The sequence below is a fragment of the Xenopus laevis genome, chromosome 3L (assembly GCF_017654675.1).
Source record: "Xenopus laevis strain J_2021 chromosome 3L, Xenopus_laevis_v10.1, whole genome shotgun sequence".
NCBI classification, from domain to species: domain Eukaryota; kingdom Metazoa; phylum Chordata; class Amphibia; order Anura; family Pipidae; genus Xenopus; species Xenopus laevis.
This window is the reverse complement of record NC_054375.1, coordinates 109,668,500-109,684,932: the sequence shown is the minus strand read 5'-3', so window position 1 is coordinate 109,684,932 and position 16,433 is coordinate 109,668,500. Positions and strand designations below refer to the sequence as shown.

The 16,433-nt window shown below is 37.1% G+C and overlaps 1 protein-coding gene across 2 annotated transcripts in view; it reads left to right on the top strand.

The window, feature by feature from the left end:
- The window catches only part of secisbp2l.L (SECIS binding protein 2-like L homeolog), a 32,880-nt gene extending 21,952 nt beyond the window's left edge, over positions 1 to 10,928 (top strand). For both annotated transcript variants that reach the window (XM_041586788.1, XM_041586787.1), the window contains exons 8-18: positions 42 to 176; positions 747 to 827; positions 952 to 1,119; positions 1,416 to 1,557; positions 2,320 to 2,489; positions 2,863 to 2,992; positions 3,127 to 3,289; positions 4,145 to 4,365; positions 6,014 to 6,168; positions 6,701 to 6,917; positions 7,791 to 10,928. In XM_041586788.1, coding sequence (XP_041442722.1) covers positions 42 to 176; positions 747 to 827; positions 952 to 1,119; positions 1,416 to 1,557; positions 2,320 to 2,489; positions 2,863 to 2,992; positions 3,127 to 3,289; positions 4,145 to 4,365; positions 6,014 to 6,168; positions 6,701 to 6,917; positions 7,791 to 8,437 — 2,229 coding nt within the window. In that variant the 3' untranslated portion in view covers positions 8,438 to 10,928. The remainder of the gene's footprint in view (positions 1 to 41; positions 177 to 746; positions 828 to 951; positions 1,120 to 1,415; positions 1,558 to 2,319; positions 2,490 to 2,862; positions 2,993 to 3,126; positions 3,290 to 4,144; positions 4,366 to 6,013; positions 6,169 to 6,700; positions 6,918 to 7,790) is intronic.
- Positions 10,929 to 16,433: the final 5,505 nt, after the last annotated feature.

The window sequence follows — 16,433 nt, the reverse complement described above, 5'->3', positions numbered from 1 at the left end:
AGAACTTGTATCCTTGATGACTTCTTTTTTTACAACTACAGCTTGAATATCGCTTAAGGGGGCAGAGTACTTCTTCAGAGAGAAGGCATAATTTGCAAAGGAAACAGGAAAACAAGACAGGAACTACAACTCCACTTAACAAATCTGGACAAAGTCCAGATCATCTTTATTTTGAGGTAAATGTTCCTTCTGGGAAACCTTTGTTTAATACCTACAAATGTAATGGTTTCAGTTAGTCGTCTAATGTAGGCTACTGTCTTTTATCACCATTTTGATCTGAGAATGATGGTTGGAACCAAGTTCTAACTGGTGACCTTTAGAACATTACATCTCTGACCTCACTGTCCAAGGCTCATTGGGTTCAATGTGTTTGTATTTATATAATGGGCTTTGAGGACCATGGGAGAAAAGTGATTCAAAATGATTATTCATAAATAATTATAATGTCATTTCAGTGCTAGAAATGTAGGATTTTCTGGCTGAGAATAAAGGGGCATTTAATTTTAAACTGCTGAAGGACCAACTGTATTAGAACGTATAGAGAACATGGCGCACCATTCGTTTCATTGGGGGGGGGTATTGCTGTTTATGATTAACGCTTCAGTTTAACCTGATACACCTACATTCAGCTTAAGTTAAATAAATTACAAAATTTAATATGTTTTTAGTAAAACACTAACAGGTCATTATGTTTGTGCTAAATATAATTACCATTTAGCTTAACTTCTCCCTTTTTCCATCATTAGGACGAGGATGAATTTCCAGAGCTTAACAGCAGTAATGGTGCTAGAAATGACAATGCACAGACAAAGATACCAACTAAAGGGGTAAACTATAGTTTTTTTTCATTCTGCCTTTGTTATAGTAGGTGAATGCTGTATTCTAAGAGAATTAATGTCAGAAATAATGCACATTGTTCAATTAAACTAAGACTAAATCTGCTCTTCACAGTTGAAGGGGTTGCCTGAAAATTCCCCAATTAATATTGTTCAGACACCAATCCCAATCACCACTTCTGTACCAAAGAGAGCCAAAAGTCAGAAGAAAAAGGCTCTTGCAGCTGCACTGGCCACTGCACAGGAATACTCCGAAATTAGTATGGAACAGAAAAAGCTCCAGGTTTGTTTTCCGGTTGTTTGTTTTTAAGCCTGTGATTCTTGATTAGCATCTGTATTTGTTATTCAAGGGTTATGTTTTTCTCCCAGTATATGGGATTGACCTGGACATAGCATTTGAACATAGTACTTTGCATCCTTATAAGTAACTCTCTATTTTACGTAGCTTTATACATATAGTCCTAAATTGTGTCAAGGTTTGCATGCTAGAAGTTACTTTCACATATCAATAACCTTCTGTACATTATGTTGCATTGTTATAGATTGTGTGTTTGGAGCAAATATTTGTCTTTATCACAGGAAGCCTTGTCCAAGGCATCAGGAAAGAAGAGCAAGACTCCTGTGCAGCTGGACCTGGGAGATATGCTAGCAGAACTGGAGAGACAGCAACAAGCAATGAAAGCTCGTCAGATCACCAATACCAGGCCTTTATCTTATACGGGTTAGTATGCTTGGCTGTCCCAGGTAACCCTGCTAAATATTGCACTCTTTACAAAATAAAGACGTTGTTAGTACCAGATAACAGAGTTTATTTTACTGCTGTAGTGCTTTCTTACAGTTTGTAGGTTAAGGGCACATAGGCAGATTCGTGGAGATTAGTCGCCCGGCGACAAATCTCCTCTTCTTTGGGGCGACTAATCTCCCTGTACTGCCTCCCCGATGGCTAAAATGTAAATTGCCTGAGGATGGCACTCGAATCGATCAATTTTCCGAAGTCGTCCGAAGTTGCCTGACGAGTAAACTTTGGGCGACTTTGGAAAACAAATCACTGCCATCCCACTGGTGATTTATGTTTTAGCTGTCGGGGAGGCAGTTCAGGGAAATAAGTCACCCCGAAGAAGAGGAGATTTGTCGCCGGGCGACTGATCTCCCCCGAATCTGCCTGACCCTTATAGTTGCATTACTACTCTTACTTTTGTATGTCATAACACTTAAGACAAAAATACTGCCCCATCTATACATATATATATATATACTTAAGATCACAAGGATGACTGATCCTCTATCAAAAGCTACCCACTGGCAGCCCCACATCCCGGAAAGTGCCCTCTAAAAGTTTTTTATGAGCCCACAGCCCGTTTAGAGTTTATATTTTTTTTCTATTTTGCTTTGTAGGGTAAATATATATTTCTGTTAAAATTAGGGTTTTTAAATTGCATTATGAATCATATAGTTATTTATTTTTAATCCTTTCATTGTACAGTTGGTAGCGCTGTCCCATTTCACATCAAAGAGCATACAAACAGAAATGTGTTCACAAATGCCCAGTCAGTGATGAGTTCACCTAACCCTTTGGATTCCACTGCTCCTCGAGTCAAAAGGGGAAAAGAAAAGGAAATCCCAAAGTTGAAACGCCCCACTGCACTTAAAAAGGTAAGGTATCAAAAATGAAAAAAGATTTAACTGACCAGAAGATGCTCAGCAAGAAGTTTATGCATTTGCTCTTTTGGATGCTGTAATTTTGTCTTTGCTTACAACTGCTGTGCCAATGCACCTCCTGTACGAGTCCTAAAGTTATGAAAGTTTTAATTGCTGAACCATGATAACTTTAAATTGGAATAAGTGCTCTCCCATTGACTTACCGTATACAGGACCTTGACAGGTCTGAGAGGGCGGCTTTCTGGGTCATTTTTTTTCCACTAAAAATCTGAGTTTTTGCCAGAAAAAAAAGCTACCTCAAAAAAATTTGAAGTTTAGTAAATAACCTCCTAAATGTCTGACTGAGCTAATTCACATTATCCTGTAGATCATACTTAAAGAAAGAGAAGAAAAGAAAGGCCGTGTGCCTGTAGATCCGAGTGTCTTGGGGTCAGAGGAGCAAAAAGATGCTTTAAGTTTTGCTGATGAGCAGTCAGAGGAACTAGCCTCACAAGAAGGTAAAATGCTAATTTTTATTTTTACACACAGAAAGTTACAAGTATGTTAATTGTACCTGTTTTGTGCCATGGTGGGTCTTTATTGAGTCCATTGAGTCTTTATTCTTTATAATACTAGTTGTATTTCTTATTAGAAGCAGGTCTGAGTGCTCAAAGTGATACCTCCCTATCTCCAGCAAGTCAAAACTCCCCCTACTGTATGACTCCGGTATCTCAAGGCTCACCAGCCAGTTCAGGCATAGGCAGCCCCATGGCAACTTCAACCTTAACCAAAATTCACAGCAAGAGATTCAGAGAGTAAGTATACAGCATGGCATATATATTATTATTATTATTATTTTTTTTTCCTAAAGAATCAACATTATTATATTACTTTCAATAATGTGTTTCCTTCCAAAAGGAACATTGTTAAGCTGTATTTTCAACCCTATACTTGCAAATGGCAAATGTTAAACTATAAATGGGAATTGCCGATTATCCACTGTATGAATGTGAATCTTGCGTATGTTCTCCGACTACTTAATAAAGAGAGATTCAGAAAGTGACGCACAGATATTGAAAATGAATTCAAAACACACGGGAGATATTGCTGATAACCAAATGCTATATGAGAAATAAAATGAAAACAAGACAAGTGACTTCTTGAACTACATAGTTTTTTAAACTGATTTGATGTGACACTGGAAAGGACAACCACATATATACAAGTGTATTCTATTTTCTGACAAACTTTTATAATTAACCATGATACTATGCATAACCTAACCTGTAATACAAGTTCCTGTACTGTGATTTAAATAGCTTAACCTGTTTAATGTGAAGAGCATATGATTGTAAAGTGACATTTGCTGCATGTCTAGTGATGTAAAACTAGCAGTATATGTGATGTATAAAGAACAGCATATGTAAATTGATCTCATTCTCTTTCAGTTCTCACTTAATTAAGATCAGGCAGTAAAAGTGTTTGCCCCACTTATAAAAACAATACATTCTGTTGTGTTTTTTATCTTATTCCACAGTTCTATAATGTTGGAATATGAACAGACGTGATAAAAATGGTTAAAAGAAAACTCTTCATTAATGCATTTTACAGTGAAAAATATAAACAATGTATATTTCCATATTTGACTATTTATTTTAAATTCATTACAGGTATTGCAACCAAGTTTTGAGTAAAGAAATAGACGAATGCGTAACGGTGTTATTGCAAGAACTTGTCAGCTTTCAAGAGCGTGTTTACCAAAATGATCCAGTGAAAGCAAAATCAAAGAGGCGACTTGTTATGGGATTACGAGAAGTTACTAAACACATGAAATTGAATAAAATAAAATGTGTGATCATTTCACCAAACTGTGAGAAAATTCAGTCAAAAGGTGAGTTTCTCCACTAAAGCTGTTATTAATCTTACATATCAAAGGAAGCGTAGAGGTGGCTAAGTGTGGGTCAAATATAGGCTCAATTCTGCAGTACACACCCCTGCCACAGGTGTAATAGCAATATGCATTTAGGAAAAAGGAACTGTGAATGAGCCAGTAAGCAGTACTTGCTGCAAATGTGTTTATTCCAACGACATGTTTCGGGCACACAGGCCCTTTATCAAGTATAAAGGGCCTGTGTGCCCGAAACATGTCGTTGGAATAAACACATTTGCAGCAAGTACTGCTTACTGGCTCATTCACAGTTCCTTTTTCCTAAATGCATATTACACAATTGAGAGAGTATGGGAAATGAAGCAGATATGGCTCAGACCTTGTGACCTGTTACTGAAATTTGAGTTGCCTGAGCAACTTCTGAGGTTTCATTAATGTTTCTGCGACACACAGTTTTTTGACCACCATGATGCTCTCAGGAAACTGAAAATATCAAATTCTTTCTGCAGCCACTCCAATTTAAATGAAAGCAGTGGTTCACCTTAGGAAAATCTCCAAAGTGCAACACATGCCATTGTTTGCCCAGTATCTCTAACATCCCTGCACCCTAACCTTTCTTATAAATGTGGCCCCTCCAATAAATGAATTGTCCTCATATTCGAAGTCACCTCTGAGTTTCATGACCTGTATAAAGCCTTACAAGCCTACAGCCCTGTGCTTTTATACGGTCATGGAATTTTTCTGTGACTTATAAATTATATCTTTATAATACACAAAAGCCATGAATATCCTGTAAATTATATCCTTATAAACGGTGAGTAGTGATGTCATCAGTTATAAACGGTGAGTAGTGATGTAATTTCTGTCACATGACTCACTAAAATTTGTGTATTATAATAAATAAAGTACCCCCAGTTGTAAAATATGAGGATATTAGAAGTTACCTCGGAGTTCCATGACCTGTATAAAAACACTCGGCCTTCGGCCTCGTGTTTTTATATGGTCATGAAACTCCTCGGTAACTAATAATATCCTTATATTTTACAAGAGGGGGTACTTTATTCACTATATAATCTACAGATCAGCTAATTCCCTATGGGCCAGACTGTAATTTATATCCTAATAAATGGTGCTTTGTGATGTCATCTGTCATAATCAGAGTTTAGTGGAATAGTGGAATTTCTGTCACATGACTCACTGAAACTTGTGTATTATAATAAATAATAAAATGAAAAACCACAAGGAGAATGAAAGGAGAATAGACTGAAGTCTGGCATTGTGTAGAATAAATAGAGCAGAGGCAGAGAACTATTTGAAGACGCGGCACATAGAAACACTGTCGATTATAATGAATAATGCTCCCCTACTGTAATAAAGTCACCTGGGAGTTACTTGACCTGTATATGGTCATGTAACTCCTCTGTGACTTCTAATATCTTTATAAATTACAGTAGGGGGTGCATTATTCACTATATAGTTTACAATAGGGGTACTGAATGCAAAAGCACCAACACTGGTACTATACCACCACCGCCATAGAATTTACAGTATATGGTACTTAAAGTGTTCATGCATTGTACATATATGTTTAAGGTGTCTCCATTCAGATGTGCCCTTAATTATATACTTTCTTGTTTTTTTTTTTTTTTAGGTGGACTGGATGAAGCACTGTATAATGTTATTGCTATGGCCAGGGAACAAGAAATTCCTTTTGTTTTTGCTCTTGGTAGAAAAGCATTAGGGCGATGTGTAAACAAATTGGTTCCTGTTAGTGTTGTTGGAATCTTCAGTTATTCTGGTGCCGAGGTAAGGTTTTTTTCAAATAACAGACATATTCATTTCCAAAATGAAATTCTGTGAGAAGGCATACCTGCCAACATTTGAAAAAGCAGGCCCAGCTTAATCATCTTTTACCATGTCCCCCTTTGCTCTAACTCAAGCTCTTTGATAAATCCAAATCTTTTTTTTACAGCAGATCCCATGGGGTTGATGGTTAAAAAGGCCCATACAGTCAAATAAACTGCTCTACGCACACAAAGAAACCTGATATACTTTTATTGTTATATACTTGTGAATGCCATTAAGTGCTAGAAAGGGCTGACTTATCATATACTCCCACACACATGTTTATGAAAAGACCTGAGTAGATTTTTATTCCACAAATATGTAAAAAGTTAAGATGAGTTTAGTGCACCCAACAAACACCTATCTTGGCAAAAGACGTTGGACATTATTTAATTACTGTAGTTGCAGTCCGTTGCATGAAAAAAATCACTTGTGTCAACCTGCGCTCCTTCTATTCTATACAGTTCTTTTTGTCTACACCTTTCTATTGCAGAACTTTTTCCATAATCTGGTGTCGCTGACTGAGGAAGCCAGGAAAGCATACAAGGATATGGTTGCTTCAATGGAGCAAGAACAAGCTGAAGAAGCTTTGAAGAACATTAAAAAGGTTCCTCACATGGGCCACTCTCGCAATCCATCTGCAGCAAGTGCAATTTCCTTCTGCAGTGTTATCTCTGAGCCTATTTCAGAGGTGAATGAGAAGGATTACGGTAGGTTTTTTTTTTTTTTTTTCTTTTAGCGATACAAAACATATGAGATGTCACTTTGCATTTTTAAATAGTAGCATGCTGTTTTTTTGCTGTCCAACTGCCAGCACCTCACCCTCTAAAGAGCATTCTTCAGGTTTGGGTGCTGGAAATTGTTTAGCAACAGCTTGAGGGTTGTCGGACATCTCTATTTTAGTTCACTTGTTTTCTCTGCTCTAGTTGGAGCTTATTTTACAGCATTTTTCAAACAAACACCCATTTTTATGGCATAGTCACACCCTATTTCACAACCTTCTATGATTTATGCATAGTTCCCTGACATAAGAGTGGCAACGCATAGTGTATAATAAATATGTTCTTTATATAGTTTACCTTATTGACCTTAGCCTATCCTATCCTTAATTAGAAACATTTCAAAATCTCCATTTCTGTAAGTGGTTTAATAATGCTGAGTGAATGGCCGACATGGCAGGGCATGAAAACATAACCTGGATACCTCAATAATGGACATGTTCATTAGAACTTTTAACCTGTGTATGAATATTGGTAGGACTCATAAGTGTCATCGTGTTGAACTGTGCTGCAGGCAGTTCTTAAGTTATTTATTGCAAAATGGATAAAGAAATAATACAGGTATGGGAAACCTGTTATCCAGAAAGCTCCAAATTACCGGAAGGCCATGTCCTGTAGACTCAATTTTAATCAAATTTTAGTAGACTGAGTATATGGAGATCTAAATAACAAAAAATAACTCTTATCAAGAAAACCCTAGTACCCATGCATTCTCAATAACAGGTCCCATACCTGTACTTCAAAAAAACATTAGGATGAGTTTTAGAGTTGAGAGCATTCACACACTTTTTTTTTGGGTCACAGAAACTAACTGGCGAAGAATGATGGAAACATCTGATGGCCTTGAGACTTCAGAAAATGAAGAATGCTCAATCAGAACTACAGGGTCAGAGCAAGCAGCCAGCGCACCATCGGAGCAAAATGACTTACAAAAGCAACAACCGAAAACTACAAGTAGTACTACCTCATCAGCTACCCTTGAGAAGCCTGCTCCTGTCGACAAGGAAGAGGTAAAACAAGATGACAATCTTGAATGGGCCTCACAGCAGAGCACTGAAACGGGATCATGGGATGGGAGTGGCAGAGATGTTCTCAATTCATCTATGACTAGCACAGCAAGCACATTGGTACCAGAGATGCTTGAGGAAGATGATGACGATGAAGAAGAGGATGATGACGAGTATCCCCAAGAACCTAATTCAGTGAGCAGAATAGAATCTTGGGTCTCTGAAACTCAGCGAACGATGGAATCCCTCCAGCTTGTAAACTCTAACAGCCCTGAGGAGGATAATATTGAACCTAGTGAAGAGAATGATGTAGGGCAATGTAAACAGTCAGAACTCGCTGACTGCAAAGAAAGGACAGCGGAAATACATGCCAGAAATGGATCACACACTCAGAGTGGTCAAAAGTCTTCACTAAAAGAAAGAGCTAACTCCGGTTTTATGTAGAGCAAAAAAAAAAAAAAAACTCAGGAACTATTCCACTGGCAAAAAAGAAGCAAGCTGTTCTAGTGAGAAAGTTGCAGCCATTCCCATACAAGTTTCATCTCAATGTTTTGCACAGTTTATATGTTTAATATATATATGTAATTCCAAGCAAATCTACAGCCGTTTTTTAAATGAAATACTTGTTCACCGATTTCCAATAACAACTGCTATTCAGCAAAACTAAGAGAACCTTTCTTTCACCTTCCGTTGAGCCTTCAAAAACTATAGGTAATTGGTTTATTACGATTCCATTTCTCTCCTATTATATCATTTCCATTTGACAAATGGACTTTTTCTGATTCCTAGTCTTAAAACAGACAAAATGTTTACATTGAAACTTGATTCTGCATTCTGTTTTTTTTTTTTTTTTTTTGCTAAAGTGTGATTTCTAGTAGATTTTACATATTTCTAAGTATTTATTTAAGAAAAAATCATAAGCATAGGCAATAATGTGATTTATTGTCCATTTGTATATACTTTATGATGCAGAGTATGTGTGCTTGCTCAAATAGAGTAGTAAAAACCTCTGTTTCTGTGTTTGAGCGCAGTGCTATCCACTTGGGGTCGGATCAATTTTTATGGACCTCGCATATGGCGTCATCATTTTTATAGAATTCAGTCTGGGAACATGTAGTTATAATAATGGTTCCAATGCCTCAACTCTGGCTTAGAATATAGATTAGGCTTTGCTGGAGCTGAGCGTATGACTTCCAAGTATTAATTCTAGTAGAGAGACTATATTATGGATGCTAACATTTCAGAATTTCATTTCTTGTTAAGTAAATATTAGAGACAGATGTATAAAAAGTGTTAAGAACATTGGGCACTTTTTAGATATTCTTTGTAAACAACTCATTTTAAGAGAATATCCTACAGTCGTTAATTAAACTATAAATAATTCAGGAGGATCAACCAAACTCAGCATTAATATTGATGTTTATGTTTGACTATTTCCTGGCCACATGATAAATTTGTCTTTGTTCTCCACAGCAGACATCCTAAGGTTTGGGGAGAATCCATTTCATTGGTGTGTATATATTATATAGCCCAACATGGCTTTTGCATACTGTGTGACTAGACAGAAATATGGCAGACAGAAGCCTTTTAAGTAAAACATCTCAAAGGTAGGACAGTATTACAAAATGAAAAACATAATTTTCGAGCTTCTTCTAGGTATACATTCACTTGCATTCTGGTGCATGGGTGTCTATTAACACACACAGCTCTGAATGCTACTGGTCCAAGTGTATAAACCTACCATTGTTTTCATCAAAGAGAAGCACATAAAGTAATGCATTATGAAGGCTGGCTTTGTGCTACATTTTGTGTGTTGTAACTATTGTAATTAGTAAGATGTGTTGCCTCACACAGTATATATTAAACACAGTGCATACATATATTACTATCCTTGTTTATATGCAATGATTTGCATTTTGTATTTGAAAAAAACCCATCATCTACTGATCTATCGAGATCAGGAATGTAACAGAGATATGTATATAATAGCTTTGGCATTGATTCTGTATTAACTTGTAAATATTGTGTGAAATTGTAGCAGCATGTAATGAAAAAGGAATATTAAAGGTACATATCCATGGCAGTTGTGTTGCCATTTGCACACTATTGCTTCTATAAGGGTTGAGAATCTAGCTCACTCATCATTATGGCTAGGTACACGTAGGGAAACACCCAACAATTCTTGTGTTTTTGATGTAGAACCTTCATCTGCATCCCAGAGAATACACAGACATAGAAAAAGTTCTTCTCTGTTTCCCTTTGTACTGCCATCCATTGGGGTTAACATGTCTCACTGCAGCTTTAGGAACACAGATGTCTAACTAACGCAACTCGGGATGTGCCCAGAGAATTGTAATCTTAAATTATAGATTAACATGCTAAAAAAGAGCAGTAAAGGGAGAGCTGTAAAGCAATATTGGCATATGATTAGCTCTCAAATTAGCCTTTAGATTTTTTTGTTTGTTGTTCTGCTAAGCCCCACACAGTACCCTTTCCACATATTAGAATAGACATAGCGGCAGGCTGAAACATGAGGACGGCACAACCAAGCTGTATTTCTGTCCCCTGAATTTAGTCCTCCAATTATTAAACCTGCTTCATTATCACTTTGTCTTTCTCCCTTGTTCTGTATATTTATATATGTGGCATCACTTGTACAAATGAATGCATATAGGATCACAAGTGGTTGTAATTTCAAGTACACTTCTCTGACAAAGGGTTTACTAAAGTACAGTGTTACTTTTGAAGGCCTAATAGTCTTTGAGTCAGGTCTTAAAGGTAAAAATATAGCTACTCCTTCGGGACATCTCTCGTATAGTATCTGTTAGACAGCAGCCGCCTCCCTTCTTGTATTGAAACGTAAGTAGAAGTAGTTTGCAACCTCTGTGATTGCCCCAATATTCTTAAAGGAGAACTAAACCCTAAAATGAATGGCCATATTTTATATATTTAACTTATTGCACCAGCCTAAAGTTTCAGCTTCTCAATAGCAGCAATGATCCAGGACTTCAAACTTGTCACAGGGGGTCGCCATCTTGGAAAGTGTCTGTGACACTCACATGCTCAGTGGGCTCTGAGCAGCTGTTCAGAAGCTAAACTTAGGGGTCGTCGCAAATTATCAATGAGAAAATGAGTTTGGCCTGTAATATAAGCTGATGCTTCAGGGCTGTTTATTACATTCTAAAGCTAGTTGCACTTGTTTCTGTGCTGCCATGTAGTAATTAACTATATTAATTACTAATCAGCCCTAAATTGCGACATTTGCATTCTATGTGTACTGTATATTGTGAGTGGGTCCCTAAGCTCAGTAAGTGACAGCAGCACAGAGCATGTGCAGTGAATCAGCAGAAAAGAAGATAGGGAGCTACTGGGGCATCTTTGGAGAGACAGATCTTTACTGCTAAAGGGCTGTGGTTGCCTTGGGCTGGTACAGAAACCCAAAATATAATATACAACATTTCTAGCTACTTCTTTAGTTCTCCTTTAAGTGGGAGGAAAAAAGAAGTGGTTGATGAGTTTTTATTTAAGAACATGATCTATTTTCCCATTAATAACAAGACAACTATGCAATGTGGATACCTGCAACTAAAATACCTTTTAAAAGTAGCTGCTTTTTAAACTTTGCTATAGCTTTAAAACTTTCCACGTATTTGAAAGTACCTGTTTTTTGTCTTCAGACTATTTGAAAGCAATTGGCATTGTGCTTGGCTAGCAAATAATCCATAATCACGGCTGTGCCAGTGTTATAACCAGAGGCTTTTTAATGTATAGTTGTACCTGGAGTAGGTTGTAGTTTGCCCAGTGCTCAGGGTAAGGAATGAAGTCTTACAATGTTCAGAATACAGAGACAGACCTTACCCTTCAAGTGTTGTCGAGCTGTGACAGAATACTGAACCTAAAAAAAAAAAAAAAAGACCTACATTAAATTCAAAGAAAAGGGTCTACATTCTCTTTCTGTGGTTCAAATATTTCTTGATCTATATTTACTTAATTCTTTCTATATACATTTTTTTTTATTAATACACCTTTTTGACATGAGTGTCAAAAAAAACAGTTCCGGGACTACTTACAGTGTAAGTTAATGGGCTTTACAATGAAACCGGAAGTTATCGTTTATGGAAATTGGATTCCTGTACCATTGGTAAAAATGTCCAAGCCTGCCATGATATTTGAAAATATCAAATCGATTTTGAGTATGTTACTTTACTTCTATTGTAATCTAACTGGAGCACAAATATAGTTGGTTTGTAGTATTTATCTTCATTTATCTTTTTGTTCCATTTGGGCAGTGATCGCTGGTCATTCTAAAATGTAAGTTTCCGGAAAGGAATTGTTCAGTATAAAAATCTAAATTGGGTAAATAGATAGAATGTGCTAAATAAAAAATGTTTTCAATATAGTTAGTTAGCCAAAAATATAATGTATAAAGGCTGGAGTGACTGGATGTCAAACATAACAGAACACTACTTCCTGCTTTTTAGCTCTCTTGGTTTCCACTGATTGGTTACTGGGCAGTAACCAATCAGTGACTTGAGGGGGGGGGGACACATGGGCCATAACTGTTTGCTTTTGAATCTGAGCTGAATGCTGAGGAACAATTGCATACTCACTGAACAGTTATGTACCATGTGGCCCCCTTAAAGTTGTTGACTAACTCAGAGTTAGAGAGCTGAAAAGCAGGAAGTAATGTTCTGGCTATTATGTTACACATCCAGTCACTCCAGCCTTTATACATTAGATTTTTGGCTAACTAATTATATTAGAAACATCTTTTATTATGCACAGCCTATCTATCTACCTAGTTTTTATTTTTACACTGAACTGTTCCTTTAAAAGAAACGGCAAAGTATAACAATCAGAAATATTAAAGGAAAAGCTTTCATGACCAGTCAGAACAGGAGATTCTGGAGGCAACCTGTGTGTTTTGTGGGGTAAGCAATGGTTCCTCTGTGCACAAGTCTTCTAGCCAAGTCCTATTGTAAGACTGTTTGTACATACCAGAAAATGACTTCATAAAGAATGGAATATTGTATAGTACATTTTGTCTTGCAGTATCATTAGACCCCATTTTTATCCTAAATTGTTTGACGTCCCCTAGTTCTTTCTGGTTAAAAACACAATAATATTTTAGTAAATGCCCTTTTTTGCTCTAATCTCAAGGTCCTTTGCTACTAATTGAGCTTCATAGAGAAGACCTTTATTACAGTAAACAGTACTGTACCAGGACTGCAGGGGTCTTTTTAGATTTGTGTAGTGAGGAGCTGAACAAGCAAATGTATGGGATGCAAGCAGCTAACTGACACAAGCAAGAAAGTGTATGTAGCATTCTTACATCCCATAATAGCAAGTAAATGGGCCCACGCTAAACCAGCAACACGAAAAAGTAAAACATTAACATACTTATTCTAAACAGCAGTTTTGTAGGGTTGTTTGCCCTGCTTGAACCAATTATGATAGTTTCATTTTTGACCCTTTATTATGATTTGTAAAAATCAATTTGCCCTGTTAAAATGTCTGATTTCTCGTGTTCTGTTAGCAGAACGAAACAACTTGGCAACCAGAAGCCATATGTGTTTATATTTAAATATCAGACACTGTGTTTGGTCTTCCAGTTTCACCTTTTCATAAATGAATTATGTACGAGTACAGTTGTGTACCTTTAGGGACCTTGCCTATAATGGAAGAGCATCTGTATAGTAAGACTAAAGCTGGCCATAGACGCACACATAATATCATATGAAACAAATTTTCATACGATATTCGGTGCATGTATCATGGGAAAAGAGCCGACTGATATCGTCAGAAGACTTGGATATCGGTTGATCGGGCTGGACATGTAGAATACATGTAGAATTCTATTGTTTCTACCAGTATATCTGACGATTCAGCTCTACATGTGTGTATTGAAACGAACAATCTTTATCGGAAAGATCTTTTCCAAGAAAGCTCGTACGTCTATGGCCACTTTAAGGGGCAGATTTATTAAGGTTTGAATGGTAAAAAAATGTTTTGGTCAAACCTCACAAATTCGAATTTGAATGTGTAAATAGTTCTAATTCGATTATTCGCCACCTAAAACCTGCCGAGTTCATTTACAAGTCAATGGCAGAGGTCTGTTGAACCATTTGAATATGTTGATTGCCTTCCTGACATTCCAGGTTTTTTTTTTCGGAGCAATTGAATTTTCGGGTCGTTCATATTCGATAGAATATTAGACGTTCAAGTTTTTTTCATAAATGACCTCCCATTCGAGTTGCGAGTGAAACCAAATTTATTACAGTTAAGAAAAATTCACGTCACTTTGAAATTCGACCTTTGATAAATCTGCCTCCAAATGAAATCTGTGTAAATGCGCATTTGTCACGTTTCCATTGAGTGTTATTAATACTGGCTGAGTAAACCTTAACCCGGAGAATATTCTACATATTGTTAAGTATTCGTATCCTTTTTAAATCTACCCACTCATTTATTGTACAGAGTATAAAACTCATATCCACTCAGTACAGAAATGGGCAGAATGTGTATATTGTTTCCTTCTCCTTTTTAATGGCATCTGAACCTTTATTCTATTGGAAGATCTCCTTCCAGTATCGATGCAGTAATCGTTTTAACCCAAATGCCACTCTGTGTACATGAATGTTGTGAGCGTGTGCTTGTTTCATAATACCATGCTTATAATTATCCATTCTTGTTACTATGTTGTTGTGATTCATGCATAGGAACCAGATATTTAATGCCTAATACCACATGAAGGGTTTTTTCTTGTATGAAGGATAATTCTATTTATACTGTTCATTTTGGAGTAATAACCGCTTTTTGCACTATGTAAATACTAGTGAAATTTCTTTCTTCTCTAATAAATGAATGATTGTAGGTATGTTGTCTGTTCTTTATTTGTAGTAATTTTATTGCTGTTTTTAGTAGCCATCTGACCAACACCCTTTATTCAAGAGATGCTTTTCTCCTTGCATCTCTGTGTATTTCACCTCTCCCTGCCCTGCTGCTTGTGTTTGCAAGAAGTCTTTTGTATTTTGCTCTGCCTTAAAGGACCAGTAATGTTCAAAAAAAAAACTACTGTATACTAAGAAAAGCAACATAAGCAAATCAATTCATTCTACCAACACGGGAAGAGACGAGAGCTTTCTTGGAGAGACATACTTTCTCTTTAGAATCTTTACAGTCACTATGACTCTCTCTCGAAACCAAAATGTTGGATTGTGACGTTTTTCACCATGAATAATACATTTTATATCAATCGCAAAAAGAGTTTGATAATCCATCCACATCATTCCACTTTTTAACACTTATTAAATCTAGTTCTTTCAGAATCTTCTCAGCCACCATATCAATGGTTCCTCCTCAACCAGAGGAAAAACATTATGACTGAAAAAATAATAAACCGGGTTTCCTTCTTCAAAGGATGCTGCCGGCTCACTAACCCATAAGCTCTCTCCTCGTAAGTATCCCGACAGAATCTCTTAATTCTCAAGATGGACAGTAGTCTCCTCCATCCCACAATCCCAAGGGCAAAACCTATTGACAACACTTAAGTAACTTAAATCCCCCTAACAAAGTCCCAAAAAACGCTGGCGTCTTTTCCTTTTTTCAGGGTGATAGGCTGAAAAAGAGCGTAATTTTTTTTGGGGTAACCGGGTTCCCCCCTACATTATGGCACATAAACTATACAGTGGGCTCACGTGTAGGGTAATATAACAACTCTATTTTCTTTTATTAAGGTTTTCCAGGCTTGTGTAGTGTAATGTATTTGCTGTAACATATACGTCCATTGTACTTTAACTTCCCACCGTATGCAAATTAGCCAACGCTAGCACAACTTCGCTTCGATTGGCACAGTAACGCTAGCGCAACTTCACCAGCGTTCAGCTCCCTGGACGCAACTTTGGATTTTAGTGAATTAGCGTTGTCCTGGCAAATCTACGCCTGCTAAGTGAAGCCGTCGCTGGCGAATTTTCGGAGGTTAGTGAATTGCGCCACACAATTGATAGGCAAGTGGGCCTGTACACCCAAGCTCAGCACCCTTTAAACCCAAATACTATGAAATGGTGCAATGCTATTGGTCAGAGGAGCAGGCCCTGGGGTTAAGTGTGTAAATGGATCACACTCTGAAACATAGCATCCCTAAGTCGTGTCCCATAATACACTGCTGAATAATTATCCAATATAATTGAACGACAGACTCTGATTGGTCAGACAGGTAGGAGTATTGCTGGAACGCATCATTTAAATAGCTGTAAATTGCTAAACGTTGCAGGCAGCTTTTGTTGCTGATATCACATCAGTCTAAATGTTTCTCTCATTTGTGTCATCCTTTATAATTTCATATACATGTACAGAAACACTAGAGCTCTCATAATCCATTGTGTGGCCTTCAGCTAGAAGAAGGGCCCAACGATCAGATCCTAACTATGGGAAACGGTTG